Source organism: Nelusetta ayraudi, unplaced genomic scaffold (genome assembly GCF_046127955.1).
Source record: "Nelusetta ayraudi isolate G7.1 ecotype Tasmania unplaced genomic scaffold, CSIRO-AGI_Nayr_v1 ptg000017l, whole genome shotgun sequence".
Classification (NCBI taxonomy): Eukaryota; Metazoa; Chordata; class Actinopteri; order Tetraodontiformes; family Monacanthidae; genus Nelusetta; species Nelusetta ayraudi.
In genome coordinates, this window is record NW_027466067.1 from 1430783 (window position 1) to 1445000 (window position 14218).

General features: G+C 42.1%; 1 protein-coding gene across 1 annotated transcript in view; it reads right to left on the minus strand.

The window, feature by feature from the left end:
- Positions 1–873: 873 nt before the first annotated feature.
- LOC142887159 (fidgetin-like protein 2) overlaps positions 874–14218 on the minus strand; it is a 13450-nt gene continuing 105 nt past the window's right edge. The window contains exons 1-3 of the mRNA XM_076024577.1: positions 14074–14218; positions 12790–13029; positions 874–4849 (exon numbers count right to left, since the gene is read on the minus strand). The exon at positions 14074–14218 is cut by the window's right edge and continues 105 nt beyond it. Coding sequence (XP_075880692.1) covers positions 3687–4849; positions 12790–12814 — 1188 coding nt within the window. The 5' untranslated portion in view covers positions 12815–13029; positions 14074–14218 and the 3' untranslated portion in view covers positions 874–3686. The remainder of the gene's footprint in view (positions 4850–12789; positions 13030–14073) is intronic.

Here is a 14218-nt window from a genome sequence, read left to right on the forward strand (position 1 = left end):
CTTAAATCGGATTTGAAAAAGAGGTACGAATCCCGTAAGCCTGCAATACAGCTGAAACACCGCAAATTTCAAACCTCAAAGCTGTATATAATACTATTATATGTTTAATTGCTCGTCTGTAGTGTTCTCAAGTTTTTCCACCGTCTAAAAAGATTTATCTTTGTCATCTCTTTATACACATAAAATCTATTTGCAAGTTTTGCCTCTTGGTGTCAAATTAGTTAATAGTGAATACATCAAGACTGACTGTGACGGGGGTTGTTTTTGTTCATGCTCTGGGAAGTTTATCTTCAGCTGCCACTTAATGAGATTATTCCTCATGAGGCCTTGCCTTTACTTCTTTGAACGTAACATGCGGACGTTTGTTGTTTTTTAATACTTTTTGTTTTCTTTGTGACTCAAGGCTCTGAGGTCGGGCGGGCCAAGAGAATTTTGCTGTCAAATAGCACAGCACGGCTCAATCTGTTTTGGCAGAAATTCTGAAGGTTTTGGATACGTGTCATGTGGCAGCATTAAACCACAGTTGTGGATAAGGTGGTGTCAAGTTAAAGGTTCAGCAGGATATTTCTTGCCCTCGTTCACTCAAAATCCTTATAAAGTTCTAGTTGTAGTTGATTATTCACAAGGTTTGTTTAAAGGACATTTAACTGGAAACTGGATTCAGCAGAGCAATTAAAAGTAGTCTGACTATATTATACTAATACTAATAATATATATTAAACTAATACATATACATATACATATATATATATATATATATATGTATACATATATATACAATATCCTCAATATCCTCTTAGGTTATTTTGATTTGGCAAATAATTTTGATAGTGTCACTTGCAGAGTGAAAAGAGAGTTGAGTTACACTGTGCGGATATTTACGTAATCATTTTTTACTCAAACAACAATGTTCTTGAATTTCACAGACAGAAAGACAAAGTTTTTTTTTTTAAGTGTGATACTTTCATTTTGAAGACATCAGCCTTTAGTGAGGTAGACTACAACAGGTCAAGAACTGGAACCAATGTTCTAAAAAGAATTGGCGTGTGAAATGACATGAGACAAATATTTCCAATGTCTTCAAACTTGAGGTAGAAATTGTTACAGAGAATGTACAAGATACAACAATAGTACAACAGATAACACTGACGTTATTTTTTCCATCTGCTGGACAAGTTTACCCACACATACTTGTAATAAATCAGAGTAACAATAAGAAATTGCAAATACCGTTGATGATTTCACTATGTGTGTAAATGTCGGTCACATTCCATTTGTGCTGCATTGCAGTGCATTCAATTCTTTTAGCTAAGCCCCTAGAATCTGCGGTCAAGAATATATTATTACTGAATGAATATACTGAATTGCTTTTATTATTTTCTGTTTTTTTTTTTCTCCTGTCCAATTTAAGGCATCACGTCTGTGATGAGGAAATGCACCCCATGCTTACCTGCATTAATTGTGTGTTCGGTTTCAGAAATGTGCTTTAACGTACAGACAACAGTGACTAAAATACTCCCTGCACAATTAATTTCAAAACATAATTGGAGATGCATTTTAGCCAATGCGAATCAAATCACTGAGTTCTCAGGCAAGAAAGAGTTTGATTTTGTTACACCACGAAAAGGCTCCTGAGTATGGCACAATATGTGAAGGAGATGGCAAAGTTGAAAAACAAAGATACGTCTGTGGGAAAAGGAGAACATAATGTTGTCACCATACAGAATTTTCCAACTGTGTATGTTCTGAATATTTCACCTTTTCCTCTTGACCTTGATTGATTTTAGGGCAAAATTAAAGCTGAATGACTATTGAAACACAGAACAGCAGATTTAAAAAAAAAATACTGATGCTGGAAATGGAAAACATTAAGACATTCAATAGAGAAGCCTGTTTAAGAGTACATAATGACGTGACCGTCTTGATATATCAAAAATGATTAATCAGGAGTGCTTTTGAGTTTGTCCACAAATTCTTATTCCCATTAACTAAACTAACACTTAACTGGTCATTCATTCTTCACCAAACCTACTGTATAGGAGAATTACATATATACACAAAGAAAATATGTCTCATTTATCTAAACATTAAAGATGTACATTATGGCATGTGTTGTTCATTTTAAAACAAAACTGGATTACATTCCACATTTCAGGCCTAGCGACACTGTGTGTGTGTGTGTGTGTGTGTGTGTGTGTGTGTGTGTGTGTGTGTGTGTGTTTGTGTGTGTGTGTGTGTGTGTGTGTGTGTGTGTGTGTGTGTGTGTGTGTGTGTGTGAGAGCGAGAGAGAGAGTAAGACTGCACACAAATGTGCGTACTTTCCACTGCTTGTGTCAAAGGCCTTGTAAGTTACCATTTCCCTGAATTTTTCAGTGTGAAGCCAATGCTCTTGTTTTTTTTTGTTTTTTTTTGTTTTTTTTCTTTTTAATCTTGTTCAATAAAGCTCCCTACTAACACCGTAAGGTAAAAACATACATTCTTATTCTTATCTTTCTGAGGTAATAATATTCTTCCTGAGTATTCAATAACATGAGTATAAATCATCCTATGGAGACACAAAATGCAAATGTCATCAAAGGTGAGGCGAAAAGCATGGAACCTCGTGAGTACAATACTGAGGCAATCAAAAGGAGGTGTGTTTTATTCCGTATAACATTCTTGCCCAGTTTTTCTTCCAAGTAAATTAACAACCAACGTGATTTCAGGCTTAGAGAATGTTTTTTTTTTTCAGAATGTTTAAATATTTCAAACTTCATGATTTGTTTGAATATTTCAATGAGTCAATGAATAATGTACTTTTAAAAATTTACCTCAAATTTTTGAATGAGCAAAATCTGCAGGTAAACAACGTGCTTCATTGAATTGCATATACTTATGAACTGTCAAGTCATTTTCAAATTGACATATCCTAGAATACGTTCCCTACTCTTCCCTTATATCAGAACAATTTTGTTCATGTATAATTCATGTATTCTAAAGAGCAGCTTGATATGTGTAAACTGGAAGAAAAAAAAAATGTTGCTAAGCATTGAAAAGTTTACTAACATAATACAGGGCACCAGTAGAAGATAAGAAAACACATGAAAGTTTGAGGGAAGGGGAGTAATAATTATAATTGAGAATGAGTAAAGATTAGGAAATAAAGGTGGAACTAGCAGAGAAACATTCATTTCTCAAGGCCTCAAAGGCCTTTGAGACAGTTGCGTAAAGCAGCAGTGATTGTGCTGAAATAGTGTGGCTTTTTCACCATTTAATTTATTGCGCTCCTTAATTTTTGGTCAGTGATGATTTTTGTGGTGACAAGGTGAAACATATTGCAGTCAAAGGCCTACGCCATACAACATGGTGGTAAATAACACTAACTTCTAAAACAGCAAAGTTGCGGTACTGCTGTTACAGTAGCAGAAAGGAAATAAATAGAATCCTGAGAGAGCAGACACCCATTTAGAATGTCTTAAAGCTGTCTATATAGAGAGAATGCCTCAAAACTGCCCAGAGGACGAACCTTATCCCTGAAGGGCAAAATGCACCTCTGAATCTTTGGAAAACATGAATCAGGCTGAAGATGCGTAAGAAAAAAACCCACTAGTTCTTCCTGAACTCTCTAATGAAATTCAAAGTTTAATGGAGAAATCTCGTTTTTCTTCAACCCAGGATGCACTATATGTGTCGGGACCTGGTTGGTTTCAAACCGGGCGGCCTCCAGTGGGATCCTCCGATCTTGTGTGCGATGCTGGTATCTTCATAGACATTCGTTGCTGCTGAGGAAAGTTGTGCTCCCCTGACACACTCTCTCCCCCGAGGCCTGATGGTGGGCTGTAGTCCCTTGCTCCACCATAAGGGGGTGACATCAGTGGCTTTAAAGGTTTGAAGGCCTGAGGGTCAGGGGCTGACGGGCTCATATTGTAGCCATTGCTGTGCCCATTGCCATGACCTTTGCCATGACTATTTTCATGACCATTGCCATACTTCCTGTAGCGCGATCCCTCCACTTCTGCTCCCTCCTCCGCCATCTCAAATGCCTTGCGCTTCAGTTGCGCTCCGGCTTCACCGCTCGCTCCGAGGCTGTGAGTTGGATAGGTATAACTTGTCCCCATCATAGTGGGCCTTGGTGCCAAAGGGGTTGGGGCACTAATCCCTGATGGCAGGTAGGAGGCACTGGGGTGGCTGTATCCAGAGGACAGGCTGGATTGGGGGTAGCATCCTGGAGGGTAGTTATAGACAGGGGCGCTGGTGCTGTAGCTGGGCACTAGCGGGGGTGCAGCCTGCAAAGAGTGTAGAGGGGCAGGGGGAAGTCCTGCACTAGGCTGAGGGCAGTACCCTGATGACAAGTAGCTACTGTTGTATACAGGAGGGTATTCCTGAGACGAAGGCGCATTAGAGGGCCCGGCACCACTATAACTTGGCTCTGAGGTAAGGTTACCGCTTACCACTGTCACACTTCCTGTTGCTGGGATTCCTGCAGAGGCAGGGCCCACTTTGGACCCGGTCAATGCCTCCAATCCAGGGTAGCACTCAATGCCCTGGCAGAGAGCCCACGGTTCAGACTCAGTTTTTAAGAAAGTTCCAGGTTCGGCGTACGTCCCGGTTGCAGAACGCTCGTAGGAGAGCTCCAAGCCTGAGTACTTCTCAGCGTAACGTTTGAGTAAAGAAGAAGCAGTCAGTGCTGATATGTCATCGCTGGCCCAGGAATAACCTGCTGGGCCAAAGTTGCGTCGCGCAACTGTGGGGTAGGAGTCATGTTTGTGGCCTGATGGTGGCGAGGTGGTAGAGGTGACATCAAAGTGCTGCTCAGGCCACTGAGACAAGGGGGCAGCGTGCTCCGGAGACCAGTGCATCTTCAACAGACCTTGAAAGACACAGGAAAAATTTGTCATGATGGTAAACAATATTAAAGTTGCATTTTAAATGTTTTCGATGAGTATGTGCATCATATGTAACACCACATCAGAATTACTGACCCTCACTGATTCCCAAAACTCCTAAGTTGGCCTCATGAAGCATTTCTTTTGTAGTATCATGTCAATACTTGGCCTATGCTCTGTTACACAGTCTTATCCAGGCGGGGGACAAGGGTTCTAACATTTATGTGAAGTCGGCTACATAGCCCCCAGCTTGGTCTCCACGGTGATAAGCCTCTATCAGTCCTCACACTGCTCTGCGCTTTTGCCTTCCTCACATTGGGTCCATTGTTGTCTCTATGTGACTCTCTTAGTCCACAAAGCAACCCCCACTGAGCGTGTGATCTAATTCGGCCCAAACTGCAGGGATCTGCTGGACACAGGGACTTGTGGGGCGGGGGTGCTGAGGCAGAGCAGAGGGTTTTTCTGTGTTTGCAATAGGCAGAGAGTCGATCGGTACGTCTCTAACCCCGTTTGCAAGATAACTAATTTACTGCCTGCCAGAGAAGAAAAAGTTTTCACGCGTTTTCACGTGCCAAGTATGATTATACAAGCACATTTACAAAAACGCACTAATCCGATGGTTTAGTGGTTAGTTGCTTTTGCCTGGATTTGCAGGCCTTGTCTTTTTGAACAGGCATTAGGCTGACATTCCAGGCATTGCAGAGTATTATTAAACTGTCCTGACCCCAGGCCTGGGCCAGAGGGCCTTCCCTTAAACAGTACTGGACAAGAGAGGACACAATTTCAGCTTCCTCAGTTTCACCAACTGTCGTCAGTGAATATGACAATTCTTGTGTCAACTTTTGCTGATGCATTTTGATTTCATTTTTGCTCTGAAATGCATGAGAATTTAAGTTTTTTTTTTTCTTTAAAGAGGATTCAGAGTCTTACTTATATGACTTTTGTAGATAGATAGATTGATTGATAGATAGATAGATAGATAGATAGATAATATGATTTAACATGCGCCACAAATGCTGTCAGTTCAATATGAATAATTTTCAGTAAAAATTTGACGGAGAATTTGTGTGTGTTTTAAAAGGCAACACATACAAATTCAAATTATTTGATGTTTATTATTTATAAGACAAAATAGGAAAACTAAATGACTGTAGTTCTTGTGCTCTTCTTCACTTTCCTCATGGTTTGGCCTTTCTTTAACGTGGCACTGGTACACCCAGAAACAACAACAGAAACAACAAAAAGCAGTTTCACAGTCAACTGAATGAAAACGCAACCTTACTGTGTAAACTGGCTGACTACATGACTTTGCAACGCTCATTAGTCATGAGTCACTTCAACCATGCGCAAAAATGCTTTCAGCGAAACAGCCAAGCCCAAGCAGCACAACAAGCTGTGTTTGTGCCTAACACTATGATTCCGACAACCTAATGCAGGCTTCATTGTGGTCATTGTTTATTATGGTCCCAGTCCGCCACTGTGTCAGACATTATATGGCCTCCTACTAAGCATTTCATCTAAACTAAAGGACATCAAAACATTTAAGCCATTTTTTACCCACTTCACTTTTTCGGACGTTCCAGACGTTCTCTAGCTCAACCATATACCAAATATAATATGCAAATTACTAATTGTACGTAAATACATGTAAATCATCTGATTACATCTAATATTAAAAAAAAAATGTCATCGCACCATGGATAGAATATTTGTATATGACAACCTCAGCACATTAAATATAAATTTTCATGAATTTGTTTTAAAATTTTAGTTTCAATTTCTTTCTTTCTTTCTACTGACTTATTGAGAAATTGAATAATTGACTGTCTTTGCATCCATCATTAGCAAATTATATATTTCTAAAAAGTCAAAAGCTCAGTCAGGTGCAAAGTTGCATTTGTTAAGATTCAAAATAAATAAATGATTTCAATAAACTTGATTAAACGAAATAAACGTTTCCACACACGTACGTTCCCTCCCACGTCTGTCTTGATGGGGATTACGCCAGGTTGTGTCACATGTCCCCTCGGCCCACCAGATGGGCTTCAAATGATCCTCATGTAGATCCCTAAATTAAATGATCCTTCAGCCCAGTAATCCCACTCATCCAATCCATCTCAGCACACACGACCACCACAACGCCCGTCTGGTTGAAAGAAATCCTAATGTTTTTGGACTAGCACACATTGCTGTGCAGTGGAAGCCTTTGGCAAATTTCAAATGGAGAGAAACAAATAGATTCGCCTACCTACAGTGACAAACTGTAAAGTAGGCCTGTGAACAGATTCAAATGGCTAAAATATGTCGGAGATTTGTTGCCTGTTCCTTTTTCAGTTTCAAGTTGCATAAATAGAGGTTATTGAGTGCGAGAGAAGAATAGGTATTGTGTCGTATTGAGAATTTTGTCTAAAGAGATTCCTGTTGCAAAGAAAAAAAATATCAGTTTACCTAATTCTTTATCAGTCAATCAGAGGGCTGCAGTACTCTCAAAGACATGTGCTTACTTGGTAACTTGCAACTTGCATTGTGTGCACATTCATCATTTGAATCTGTTAATCTTTAAAACTATTAGACACACCACTCCAGTAATCTCCAATCTATTCAGAGGAAGAATGTGAAACCCGAGTAAATTAAGGGATCATTCTTAGTTCGGCCAACTTGTACATAAACTGGAATGCCTAAATGGGTTGAAAGCCAGACTAGGGAAACCAGACTAATGATGGATTAGAGCACCAAAGGCTTATGGGAGTGTCAGTGCTTGGTGACAACGTCACAGTCAAGAATTAAAGAAGCATCGCCAGCAGTGAACTTACTTCTTATGCTTACAGTAAGCTTGCAACTTTGCTGAAAGCATAGCTTAAAAGTAGATATCACTTAATAGTTGTTTGATTTAATAAAGGCTATTGATCGTTATCATTACATTCTGAGATGGTGAGTCTAGTATACATTTTTTAACTGAAATGCATTTTTAGGAAAAAAGTTTTTTCTTTTTTTACATATATAAGGTTAAACAGTGCAGTTACACATGCAAAAAGATCTGCTTAAATCATGTATTCTTCATATTCTGTTTACAATAAGCAAAACAACAATTACCAATATTGTGCCTCCAGTTATCTTAACTCAAAATGCCTGTTTTTTTTTGTTTTTTTTTTCAATAGAATGCAGATTCCTTCAACAGATTTAAACCTCTTAGTGTTGAAGAATGCTTTAGCATCAGACATCTGTGTCGAAATGAGGATAATAGGGCCCAGGGTTTGGGGCATTAGAGGGGATGAGTGTGGGAGCCCCTAACCCTAATCTAGAACCTCATATTGCCCCAGAGCAGGGAAACAGCTCTGTAGACTTGGCCATGCTCGGCTTACGAGGTGACAAAGATGAGCCCTAAGCCAGCTTGCTGCAATGGCAGATTTCTTTAATCATTGTGATTTTCATAGTGTCGAGCAGCATCAGTGTTTCCTCTTTGTCCTGCAGCAGCTCGGCTACTGGACATCGTCCACTATGTGGGAAGCATGAAGGCATGTCAAGCAACCTGCATGGGTGTAGGTCATGTCCACTAAGCCTGTCAATTTATATCCAAAATTTTGGCCGGCATTATTAACATGTGGCATGAGCTGAAATTCACACTTAAACGTGATGGTAATTTTCAGTAAATGGACCGCAAAATGGCACCGATAGATGAGGACGGGAGTTTGTCTTATTAACTGACCACAAAGTGTTTTCAGTCATGTTCACTATATGTATACATATACACAATTACAAATATATGTATACATATATATATATACCATATATATGTATATATATGTATATATACATATATATATATATATATATATATATATATATATATATATATATATATGTATGTACATATGTATATGTCCATCCATCCATCCTTTTTCGATACCTGACCTCAGGGTCATGGGGGTCTGCTGGAGCCTCTGCCAGCTATCATCAGCGAAGGCAGGGTGACACCATGGACAAGTTGACAGTTCACCATAGGGGCACAAAGAGACAAACCATTTGCACTCACACACACACGCACACACACACACACACACACACACACACACCTACGGACAATTTTTCGTCCAAAAACACGCATGTGAGGCAAATTGGGAACTCTACGTTGTCAATAGGTGTGTGCGTGAGCGTGCATGGTTGTTTTAGTTTTCTGGTCTGTCTACGAGGTGAACTGGCGACTCATCCAGGCTGTTGCGTGCCTTCACCCCATGACACCTGGGAGAGGCTCCCGCAGACCCCTGCCAGCCTGAGTGCAGAAGGCAGCGGCTACAGAAGATTGACGGATGGACAATGGAAATCATTCGAAGATCAACTTCTCTACCAATTGAAATGTCCTTGGTGGTGGCTCTTGCTAAAATACTGGAACAATGCTAATGCTCGTCGCTAGCCTCACATGGAAAACCTGCATAAAATGATGAGTAAAATCTGCCTTTGTGCTTTAAACACAGTTTTTTGGAACACTAAAAAAGGGAGGCGGGACTTCAGGAAGCACATATTTGAAATAGGGACACCAATGGCCTTGATTTTAAGAAGTTGATGTTTTGAGCCCACTTGGTCGCAGTTATGGTCCCTTTCATTAAAATGAATCAACTGAGAAACATTTTCTTTCTTTCTTTCTTTCTTTCTTTCTTTTCTAAATTGGTTAATGTTTAAAACTCCAAACTGTTTGTCTTCTGACAAGTGTGACTACAGTTGTATTTTATGTAATGTGCAGTATCTGTACATTGTGTCTATATGTGCACAGTTATTCTCTGCTTTCGCATAATATGACTTCTGACTCCTCTTTAAAAAGAACACACAGACAAACAACTATTTGTCTTCAAGAAAACACAATTGTGTGAGTCACAGTTTTTCTTTTTCCTCTGGGGGGGGGCGCTAGCTAGTTTGACTTTTGGTCCACTGCGTGGTCAGTATGAGTAATTAGGGGTTGATTAGATGAAAGTGCGTGTGGGGGAAGGGTCTGGACTGGAATGGGATTTGGGGGGGTGGGGTTGTGCTGCTGGACACGCAGTGAAAACAAAAATCTCCTCTCTGGAACTGAAGGCTGCTCTGTTCATCTTTGGAGTCCACTCACAGACAACGAAGAGCGCCGCTTCCTTCAGGTGGAGAGACACTGAGGCCCTGTTATGCCAAAGTGCACCAACACACATACACACACACACACACACACACACACACACACACACTACACGGTGGATTTGGTGCAGTGTTGAGCTTCAGCTGGCCAGCAGGCAGAAGAGCCCTTGGTCATTCAGCAGATGAGTCAGGCTGCTGGAATGCCAGGAATCTAACCTGAGATCTATTTACAAAGCACATATCCTCTCCACACACGCTCCACACACACTGTCCACTCCCAGTCCGTCTGAGGGAAAGCAGCCGGGACAGCGTTTGGAGTACTGATATATGACGCTATCAGCTGCTCGCGCCCCATGTGCTCGTTTGTAGCAGTTATTCGCACCCGGCCGCTTGTGAGATCAATACGGAACACGTGAAAAGGTGAAGTGGCACGTGAACACGCACCAAGCGCGACACACTTCCCTGCCTCGCTTGGCCATGGACTCTGGACTTTTGCACGCAGGTGCGCCGTCCACAGAGCTTGACACAGTAAATGTGGGCTGGATTGTTATGTAAGCACTGGCCAGAGTCTAACACTCTAAACATGGAAGCGGGGTGAAGGTAGAATCGGCGGAGCAGAAATCCCACCCCCTCGCTCTGCCTTCCCCTCCCCCCCTTCTTCCCTCTTCTCCTCCCCCTGCAGGACTGCGGAGTCCAGCCGGCCACGCCGCTGTCAGCCAAAAGGCCTGCAGCTCCTCATCTGACTGGTGTTGTGCACGTCCCGCACCGACAAGAAGCATTTCCAGCTCAAAACAAAGCCGCTCAGAATGCGTCTTTCGCACAAATGCTCAAACGGAAGCCGCAATCAAACGCAGTACTGCTAGAAAGCAAATAAATCACAATACTTTAAATATATATATCTATATATGTTTCTATACACACACACACATGTGCGTGTGCATGTATGTTTATGTTCCCTCCAACTTGTATTGTGTTATTTTGTTTTAAATTGTGTTCTCTTTTTGCGTGAGAGTCTTTCTCCCTCCAGGCTGCTCCTTGCTCTCTGTGCTGTTGTAAAGATAGGGGCCGTGTGTCCGAGCTCTATGTGGTCAGTTCTCACCCTCCCCCACATCTTTGGCTCTCTCTCACACACACACACACACACGCACACTGGTCTGGCCCCTTTTTGCTTATTGTGTCCACTCGTATATCAGGCTGCAGCTGACCAGTCTCTCTCTCTCTCTCTCTCTTTCTCTCCCCCCCCCCCCCCAGACGTCCTTTGCATCTGCCCTTCAGTTTTGCTCTTTCTCTGTCCCTCATGGCCATTTCAACCTCCAGCAGAAGCCAAACAAGGCCTCAAAATCCAAGAGTGCGATTAGCTTCACAAGCTCCCAATAATTGCTGCGGAGGACTAATGTGTGTGTGTGTGTGTGGTGTGTGTGTGTGTATTCAGTGTTTATTTGTCTCCCTGTGCAGGCTCTTAATGAGATGCTGGCGACACCAGGTTATTAATGACCCGGCTTTTCCTTCACAGGAGTGGCTTCACCCTGGTAACTGACAGCTAGAAAAGGGCTAAAACGGCTCATTACCTTCTTCAAGCCACACTGTGGTCGTTCCAGGCAGGAGCCATGAGGAGGTGTGGACAATTGAAAATTAATGTTTACTTGTTTGTGATGGTTAGTGTGCGCAAAGGAAGGAAGCCATCGCACAGAATGGACTGGAAGAGTTGTAGTTGCTGCACCCAAGAGCAGCATCAAGCTCTGGTGTGCAGTGGAAGTGTTTCATGCTGAGAGGTCTGGTACGGTGTCGACTGTCCACTGGGGAATGCGTCATTTTGAACATGACTGAAACTTTTGCCTTCTCCTAAACTACTCATGAAGCCAGGCGATTGTAAAAAATGAAGATACAAATAAAAAATTAATATATTAATTAAATCAACAAAACCAAATAAATCCCTGTTGCATTATTCCAATCAGGTTGGTGTTGTAATCCTTTTATAGCTTAACCCAATCAATACCTCATCAATCAATATGAGCATATTAATCATTCTGGATAGCAACCTCTCACAATTAGCATATATACAAGGCAAGGCTCAGCTCGTATACGTGTCTCAGAAAATAACATGGTTTCATCTGCATCTGGCATCTTGTTATGTATTCAACAGAGAGAAATGTCAAATGTGATTCTGAGCTGAGTGGTAGAAGTTAAACAGTGTGGTGTTTCAACAAAAAACAATGCCGTCACACTTTAGCTTAAATATTGGAACTTGTCACCCAAAGACCTAAATGCATTGGTATTTGAGTGACTAATTCATATATTTCGGGACTGAGCCTCAGCGAAGGCCTGCTCTCATTATGTATTTATTTTACTTTTTTGATTTTTTTTTTTTTTGAATAGCTAAACTATTGCTTAACTGTCCCATCATACTTTTCATACTGGGGGGGGGGGGGGGGGGGGGGGGGTCAGCGGCTGTGGAGCTGCTGTCCATTTAAAGAAATAGTTGCCGTTCACATGAAGGGGCTGAAAAAGAAACAGCCAGCCAACGCTTTCTGTGAAATTCCTCAATGCAAAGCCTGGAGACTCAGCTGTTAAAGCCATTACCATTAGCCCTCTCAGAATGACTTCTCACCCCCCTCCACACACACACACACACACACACACACACACACACACACACATACACCCAGCCCTCCTCTTTCCCCTGCAGAGCCACGGCAGATGGAAACCTGCACAAAAGGGAAGGATGTCCCCCCCAAAAATTGTCTCCTTTGTGCAGGTGAGATTCGTCACTGGGGGCGACCGAACTACAAAGTCAGTGTGAACACGTGCTAGGAAGTTGACTTACTGTATGGGATGACTGGACTGTGCATTCTGCAGCCCTGGACTCAGAAGAAGAAGAGGGGAGAGGGCAGGGGGGGCCGGCCCGGTCCACTCGGTGCTAGTGTGGACCCTGCTGCATGCTGCAGGCTCTGGTCCCTGGACTGCTGCTGGTCCTGGCTGGGCGTCCTCTGGCTGCGCTAGCGGCCAGCCTCTGGCTCCCCTCCATGGTTCATTTCATTTCCCAGCGTGTCGCGGCTCCAGCAGACTAGCACCTTCGGAGAGCAACCAGAAATGCCAGCGTCAGAGCCGCGAAGCCATGAAATCACTGACTTTTCAGTGTGTTCTTTTTTTATTTTGTAACTTTGGGTCAAATGCTGAGATTGGTTTTCACTGCAGGTCAACAGCCAATGAAAACCATTGCAATAGCTGCGAAAACAAACGCTCCAAACCCCCAAATACTCTCCCAGTTTTCTATCTGTTCCATCTGAGAGTGAATGTCTGTTTTTTTATAACGTATTTATGACTAGTGTGTGTGCTAATGTATTTATTGTTGCAGTTTTAATGTTTCTTTTAGTGTAATGGTGATGCACTGGTGATGACCGTCTGGCTTCTTTTTTTTTCTTTTTTTTTTAATTGTTGTGATTGTTACAGCGACAGTAAAAAGTACAGTCTATTCTATTCTATTCTGTTTATCTGTGCGCACGTGCGCGAGTGGGCAGCCGATCAAGAATGGGTTGAGCGCTAACAGCGCTGACAGAGAGGTGGGGGGGGGGGGGTTATCCCCTAACCGCAAAACCACACGGCCAACACAGCACGAGACAATTCCCTGATGATAATAATAATAATAATAATAATAATAATAATAATAATAATAATAATAATAATTTGAACTCCTGCCTGTGTTTCAGTGCAAAACAACAACGAGCGCAGCGACGAGGAACTTTGCACTCTGCAGCGAATGCACGAAATGCACAAGGTTACAGGAGGAGCGGGGTGCGTGACAGCCGCCAAGACTGGTTTATGTGGTAGTAATAATAATTAATTAACCAGTTAATAGGAGACGGCCGACACATGTGCGAGCGTGTGAAAGGAAGAAACTAACAGGCGCCGCCGGGAAGCTGCCGCATGGCTCAGATACACACGGGAACTAAAAGGAGACACATGCAAAGTTGCACGGAGAGCGTCGGGAATTGACAAAATGCAAGAGGCGGCGGCACCGCCACCACAACAACAACACACAACAACACACAACAACATTGTCAATCAAGTCTGAAAGTGAGTATATAAAAAAATAATGCTGATTACTGACCAGATGGAGCCTGGCTGTTTCCCCTCCAGGCTGGTTCAGTTCAGAAAAACACAAATCCACAATGTGACAATAATAATGATAAAAAATAGTAATAATAAAACAAACAGCAGAGCCAAAGTCAATGTATATGTCTTCTCGTGCGTGT